Source organism: Podarcis pityusensis (genome assembly GCF_964106645.2).
Source record: "Podarcis pityusensis genome assembly, chromosome: 17".
Taxonomy (NCBI): Eukaryota; Metazoa; Chordata; class Lepidosauria; order Squamata; family Lacertidae; genus Podarcis; species Podarcis pityusensis.
In genome coordinates, this window is record NC_138042.1 from 35,078,578 (window position 1) to 35,086,193 (window position 7,616).

General features: G+C 45.2%; 1 protein-coding gene and 1 long non-coding RNA gene across 3 annotated transcripts in view; one reads left to right on the forward strand and one right to left on the reverse strand.

The window, feature by feature from the left end:
- NCBP1 (nuclear cap binding protein subunit 1) overlaps window positions 1-3,767 on the reverse strand; it is a 31,690-nt gene extending 27,923 nt beyond the window's left edge. The window contains exon 1 of one of the 2 annotated variants that reach the window (XM_080986755.1): window positions 3,560-3,762. In XM_080986755.1, coding sequence (XP_080842881.1) covers window positions 3,560-3,593 — 34 coding nt within the window. In that variant the 5' untranslated portion in view covers window positions 3,594-3,762. Of the gene's footprint in view, window positions 1-3,559 lie in introns of both variants that reach the window. The other variant, XM_080986753.1, reaches the window with a different exon arrangement.
- The window catches only part of LOC308466343, a 47,792-nt gene that overhangs the window by 18,441 nt on the left and 21,735 nt on the right, over window positions 1-7,616 (forward strand). The window lies entirely within an intron of this gene.

The following is a 7,616-nucleotide window of genomic DNA, read 5'->3' on the forward strand; positions in this document are numbered from 1 at the left end:
CCCCACCCCCCATTGAGAATATAGCAGGGCTCATTTTAAAGACTTGAAGGAAAGGAGAGTAAGCAATCAACCTTTTATTTCCAAAGGTCAAGGAGCTAAACAAGGCATGCAAAACTGAAACGCATGTATACGAACCAATCATTTTCCATCGCCAATCGGAAGTGAAAACGTTAGCTGTCAACAGTTTTAGACTACCACCTCATTGTACTTGCACAGTAGTATTCAAATGACTTAATAGGTGGTACAGGTCTAAATTACAACACAATCCTAACCATGTCCTAATTAATTCAATGGGGCTTACTCCCAGACAAGCAAGGTTTGGACTGCAGTCTAGGTTTAAGTGACACTTAAAGTGATGGCTGATCTGTAAATAGCAACGATCTTAATGGGCGATGCCGAAGAACAGCAAGAAACTGTTCCACAAAGTTTATCAGCATCTTTTAACAAGAAGATTAGTTAAGGGAAGAAAAGCTTTTGCTTACAAATTCTGAATCTAAAGGAAGAAACACTGAACAACACCAGAATAGATCTACATTTCGATGAAAGCCTTTAGAGAAGTTTCCCTCCCAGTTTTCCTTCCGTATTGACCTATCTATCATGGAGCCCCTGAGCATAGGAAAGGTCTCTGGAGCACCTTCTAGGGTAAAGTTCAGCTTGAACTGGCCCTGAGGGAGGCCTGTTCCACACAACTACTGCATCCGTGCAAACTACTGTATTTTTCGCCCCATAGGGCGCACCTAGGTTTTTTGGGGGGGGGGGTGAGAATAAAGGGAAAAAAATTATTTCCCCCCCCAGGCGCGGGGCTGGGGCAGGGGAAGCCCGAGCTTCCCCCGACCCCAGCCCCCAGAACAGGCTACTATCCGCAAGCCTTGGGATAGCCTCCCCAGGCTTGTGGATATCTGCCCGAAGCCCGGGGCGCGCTGCTCAGCACGCCCCAGGCTTCAGTATGCAGACTGCTATCCGCAAGCCTAGGGAGCCCGGCGGGAAGTCGCGCCGGGCTCCCAAGGCTTACGGAGAGCTGCCCGAAACCCGGGGTGCGCTCCGCTGCGCTCCCCAGGTTTCGGGCTGCAGGCTGCTGTCCTCAAGCCTTGGGAGCCCGGCGGTAACTTCCGCGGGCTCCCAAGGCTTGCGGATAGCTTCCTGAAGGCTGGAGAGCGAGAGGGGTCAGTGCGCACCGACCCCTCTCGCTCTGCAGGCTTCAGCGAAAGCCTGCATTCGCCCCATAGGACGCACATACATTTCCCCTTCATTTTTGGAGGGGAAAATGTGCGTCCTATAGGGCGAAAAATACGGTAACTGGGCCCAACACTGCAAGCAGCTTTGCACTTACAGGGAAAAATAATAATGTGAAAGTTTGTTTGCCCTAATATTTTTGTGCAGGAAATGACGATAGGCTTTCTCCACAGACCAGGCTGAAATAATTTGTTCTAGACCAGGGGTCAGCAACCTTTTTCAGCCATGGGCTGGTCCACTGTCCCTCGGGCCATGTGGTAGGCCGGACTATATTTTGAAAAAATTAAAAATGAATGAATTCCTATGCCCCAAATAACCCTGAGATGCATTTTAAATAAAAGCACATATTCTACTCATATAAAAACACGCTGATTCCCAGACCATCCGTGGGCCAGATTTAGAAAGTGATTGGGCTGGATCTGGCCCCTGGGCCTTAGTTTGCCTATCCATGAACTAAAGAATTCCTGACAAGTCTGACAGATTGCAAAGGTGTTTTGAACATCTCCGTTATTTTGCCAAATACCTTCTGCTTTCAGCTCTCAAAATTAAGAGTAAGACAAGAAAATCAGACACTCGCTTTTCAAAGCTCAACATTAAACTCCATTTCTTCCGTCTATGGAAACCCCACCACCAAACCCTATACTCATACAAAACTTCACCCCATTCCTTATACTACTCCTTCCTCCTCACACTGAATGAGGACAAGCCAAGGCTTATTGATCTGCTACTTATTACTTAATAATGGTACCTTCCATGATATCTATGTTCCCACGACACAGAAGAGGAGGGAGCCGCTACTACACAATATGTGACATGGTGCTAGGACACCAATGAAACACAAATGGTAATCACAGTTAGTTTTCATATACTTGATAATACAACTTGATTACTCTTTACTTGGCTGCCACTAAATTGTGCAAACTCTCTGCATAAAAAAGTACTTTGTTTGAGTCAGCAACAAATGGCATGGAAATCGTCTGTGAAGATAGTTTATTCATATTGAAAATGGTCACTTTATTCTACAATCAGCAAAAGCTGAAAATGCACATGACCTGGGACAAAGGGATCTTGGCCCAGGGCTGGTACTGGGCAGCCACAGCACTCCCAAGCAATAGCAGAAATAGCATTTCCACCCATTAAACAAGCCACATATCTACTGTATTTCTTCCCTGTCCTCCGAATCCCTTTTCGTCAAATATATACATTGGTTTTCTTTCTTTGGTTGGAATTGTTCATTTGATAGAGCACAAGACTCTTAATCTCAGGGTCCTGGGTTTCAAGACCCGAGTTGGGCAAAATATTGCAGGGGGTTGGATCGGAGACCCTAGTCGTCTCTTCCAACTCTGTGATTCTATGCTGCAACTAAGGTATCTTTAGGGTTAACAACACATACTCATACCTTGGGGGGGGGGGGCTCAGTCACAGTCTCCCCTAAATAAAATTCATCTACACCAGGGTTTCCCAAACTTGTGTCTCGTGCTGTTTTTAGACTACAACTCCTGTCATCCCTAGCTAACAGGACCAGCGGTCAGGGATGATGAGAAGTGTGGTCCAAAAACAGTGGGACACCCAGGTTTGGGAAAACCCGGATCTCCAAACCCCTTAAACCCCCCACTCCTCCTTGCAGGAGGTCCCATGCCATTGGTGCAAATAGTTCACAGTCTCTCTCTCTCTCTCTCTCTCTCTCTCTCTCTCTCATGTGGGCATCGAAAGAAGCCCTTTCCCCCCAGAACCTGGCCAAGTGCTGCCAGCCAGAGCAGACACAACTGGGCTGGCCAAGTGCTGCCAGCCAGAGCAGACACAACTGGGCTGGCCAAGTGCTGCCAGCCAGAGCAGACACAACTGGGCTGGCCAAGTGCTGCCAGCCAGAGCAGACACAACTGGGCTGGCCAAGTGCTGCCAACCAGAGCAGACACAACTGGGCTGGCCAAGTGCTGCCAGCCAGAGCAGACACAACTGGTCTGGCCAAGTGCTGCCGGCCAGAGCAGACACAACTGGGCTGGCCAAGTGCTGCCAGCCAGAGCAGACACAACTGGTCTGGCCAAGTGCTGCCAGCCAGAGCAGACACAACAGGGCTTGGCATTGAGTACTGACAGAACTCGGTCTGTGGCGCCTTCCTGTGGCAAGTTCAATTTAATAAAATAAATAAATGTAATGCGCACGGTGTTGTGTTTTTTTAAAAAAGTTGGGCGTGCAGGAAGGCGCGCGCCAAGGCTGCCGTTGTTCCTGTACGAAGCACGTGCCCCAAGGAGGGGGGTTGGGGGGGTCTCTCTCTGAGGGGCCACCCCCGGACTCTCCCCGCCCGCCCGCCCGCCCGCCCGCTCACCATCGTTCTCGTCGCTGTGCCGCCTGCGCGACATGGCCCGGCTCCCGCCTCGCCGGCGGCGGCGTCCAGGCGCGGGGAAGGCTCTGCCGAGGGCGTCCCGCGAGCTCGAAACCGCCGCTCTCTCGCCAGAGGCCTCGGCCGCTGCCGCCTCCCAACGCCCGCCGAGAAACCGCGCGCGGAGAGCTCCGTCCTCCTCGCCTCCCTCCCTCCCTCCCTTCCGGTAGCCGCTCGCAGGCTTCTTCCGGTAGCCGCAGACTGTGGGCGAACCAGTTCAGCTCTGAGGTGAAGGGGGCGGGACAGGAAGCGAGCGGGAGCTCTTCCGGGGCAGCCAGGAGTAAGGGAAGGTCTGCAAAGTGGCTTCCTCGGGAACGAACGAAACGCGCAGAAGCGGTTTTTTTTTTTTATGTCACCCTTCTTTGGACTCACGTTCCATGTTTTCATTCATATTGCAGTTTTCATCCTTACTTTTATTTGGAATCGTGTTTCATTTTTTAATTCATGTTGCAATTTTAATTATTTTTCTTTCGAATCTTTCAAATTTTTAATTCATATTGCAATTTATTTTTTCTTGGGAATCATGTTTGATTTTTTAATTCATATTGCAATTTTAATTATTATTTTTCTTAGGAATCATGTTTCGTTTTTTAAATTCGTACTGCAATTTTAATTATTATTTTTCTTTGGGAAAATGTTTCATTTTTTAAATCCATATTTCAATTTTAATTATTATATTTCTTTGGAATCGTATTTCATTTCTTAATTCATATTGCAGTTTTAATTACAGTGGTACCTCGGGTTACGTACTTAATTTGTTCTGGAGGTCTGTTCTTAACCTGAAACTGTTCTTAACCTGAAGCACCACTTTAGCTAATGGGACGTTCAGCTGCCACCGCACGATTTCTGTTCTCATCCTGAAACTGTTCTTAACCTGAGGTACTATTTCTGGGTTAGCGGAGTCTGTAACCTGAAGTGTATGTAACCCGAGGTACCACTGTATTATTTTCACGTGCAATCAGGTTTCATATTTTAATTCATATTACAATTTTAAGTATTATTTTTCTTGGAATCATGTTTCATTTTAAAACTATTATTTATAAATAATCCTTCATCCTGTGATTCAGCGGGTGGCGTTTTGCTGCTATTTGCTTTTTTAAAAAGGCAAACATTTCAGGGTAGGCTGCAAAATCGGAGCATACCTGCGAGGTGGAAAGAGGCTCTAAATTCAGCAGCAGCTATCTCCAGGTTTGGTCTTGAACTCAGACCAAGGCTGCACTCTTATCATGGAATCATAGAGTTGGAAGGGACGCCAAGGGTCATCTAGTCCAACCCCCTGCAATGCAGAAATCTTTGGTCCAACATGGATCTCTAACCCACAACCCTGAGATGAAGTCTCATGCTTTACCAACTGAGGTATCTCTCACACAGTCACCTGGAGCATCACATGGAACTTTATAGGAAATGACACATTACTGTTCAAAAAATTTTAAAATCCCAGTGTGCTGTGGTCAAGGATCCAGGTCCATGGTATGACCATGAAAATAAGAGTAGATTTGAGTGCCGCCATGTTTGTGCCACTACAAATCATATACACACATCTCCTTTATGAGGTGGCAGTATCTGTTTAATTTTTCCTTACTTTGTGTAATACCCAGCCCATTTAAGCTTGCTCACTATATTGTGGACATTTAGTTTGGGTCAAATACTGGTATTACTCAAGTGTGGATTTCAGAATTTTATTTGGATTATGCACATTCAGTTTATAAAAAAGTAGACATGGTTAAGATTGCGCTATAATATTGTGTCTGTTCTTCGTGTATTTTTTCTCTTGATTCGACACTATGTTACACACACACACACACACACACAAAATAGGTGCCGGTATTCACCATGAAGTTGTTACAGTTAAGTGTCACACTTTTTTACAACAAAAAAGAGGTGCCAGTACTGCGTACCATTGAGTATCCCCTAAAAAAAGGACACATACACTCTCTCTCTGGACCGGATTTAGGTTTGATGAGGCCCCAAGCTACTGAAGGTAATGGGGCCCTTTATTTGTCCAGCTGTCCTTTGTCAACAACAAATTCTCGCTGTTTTTTGCGTTGAATATATGCTGCATGGTCATTTATGGACCTAAGAGGTATCTAAAGCCATTTGCACAAAACGAAATATGTATTTTATCAGAGTAATTGATATAGAAATGAGCAAACCAGTGATATTCTAGGGAGTAGGCTAGCAGGCGGGCCGGGCCCATTACTTACATCATAGGAGCGTACACAACACAACACAACACAACACAAAACAAAACACTGTTGATGTATGTAGGTTTTATTTTGTTCTTTTTTATCTTATATTTTGGAAATGTACATCCAGGTTTTTTTCCCCTTTAAATTTTTTTCGGGCCCCCAAGAGAGTGGGGTCCTAAGCTATATACCGTATTTTTCGCTCTATAACACGCACCCGACCATAACACGCACATAGTTTTGAGAGGAGGAAAACAAGAAAAAAAATATTCTAAACGAAACAGTGGATGTATGATTTTTGTGGTTCATGCTGTGGCCACAGACATTTGATCTGACGGTGAGTTTGGGGTAGCCCAATGCAAAAATCCTGAGGATCCGTGTGGATCCATGCTTTGTAACCATGTTTTTGCACCATTGTGGCCCCAGGCAACAGTGGGTGCGCGATTTTTTTGGTGTAGGCTGTAACCATGGATCCTCTGCTCACGACTGCAGTAGATCCCCCCGTCATCCGTAGGCATTCGCTCCATAACACGCACAGACCTTTCCCCTTACTTTCTAGGAGGAAAAAAGTGAGTGTTATGGTGCAAAAAATACGGTAGCTTGTTTGGGCTTTTCTGTCCCACATAGGACCAGTCTGGATAGCTGGCCTTGGTGAAGATTTGACGTTTTCTCCCCCCCAAAACCGTTTTTGATCTGGGCTTCCACTGAAATGAGGCTGCATTTTATTTTTTATTTTTTATAAATATTTATTAAAGTTTTCACAATATTACATAATGAAAAATAAAAAATAAACAATAAAAAACAGTTAAAAACAATTCCATCTTTTTGTCACTTATCTTTCATTTGCTTGTTTCCCGGACCTCCTCATACCTCCCTTTTTTGTATTCCAGTTCAATTTATTAGTTCAGCAATTCCTTTCCCTCCTTATTTTATCCTGATCCTTAATCTTAATATATTATAGCATTAAATTTTTACCTATTAAAAATCCAATTCTTTCATATTCTTTTATACCATTTGAAATGAGGCTGCATTTTAAGTAGTATTTTAATCTTGTTTCGAAGTTGTATTTTAATCAATTGTTTTTATACCCGATGTTAGCCGCCCTGCGCCCGGTCTTGGCTGGGGAGGGCGGGATGTAAATAAAAATTAAATAAATAAATAAATAAATAAATAAATAAATAAATAAATAAATAAAAATAAATCTGGCACTGTCTATCCCATACAGGGATCAAACCTGCAACCTTGGCATGATCAGCACCACCCTCTAACCAACTGACAAGCACAAAGAGTGAGCTCCTCTTACACATAAAACCTCTTTCGGTGGAAGAGTGAAGGATGGCACCCCCTCCAATTTTCATTCAGTTTTGTTGTTGTTGTTTTAAAGGAAAGGCCGCTTCTGCTATCACAAATTTTGAAAATACTGGTTTCAGGTTCCAGAGATTTGCCTGTTAGGATGTCCTTACAGGCTGCTAGCCTTTTCCCCTTGCAGAGAGAGTGCCAACCCCAGCCCTCCAGCTTTTGTCTCCTTTCCTCTTCCCATTGCAGGCTTGTTGTTGTTTAGGCTCTTCGTAACCCCATGGACCAGAGCACGCCAGGCACTCCTGTCGTCCACTGCCTCCCGCAGTTTGGTCAAACTCATGTTGGTAGCTTTGAGAACACTGTCGAACCATCTCGTCCTCTGTCGTCCCCTTCTCCTTGTGCCCTCCATCTTTCCCGACATCAGGGTCTTTTCCAGGGAGTCTTCTCTTCTCATGAGGTGGAGCCTCAGCTTCAGGATCTGTCCTTCCAGTGAGCACTCAGGGCTGATTTCCTTACTC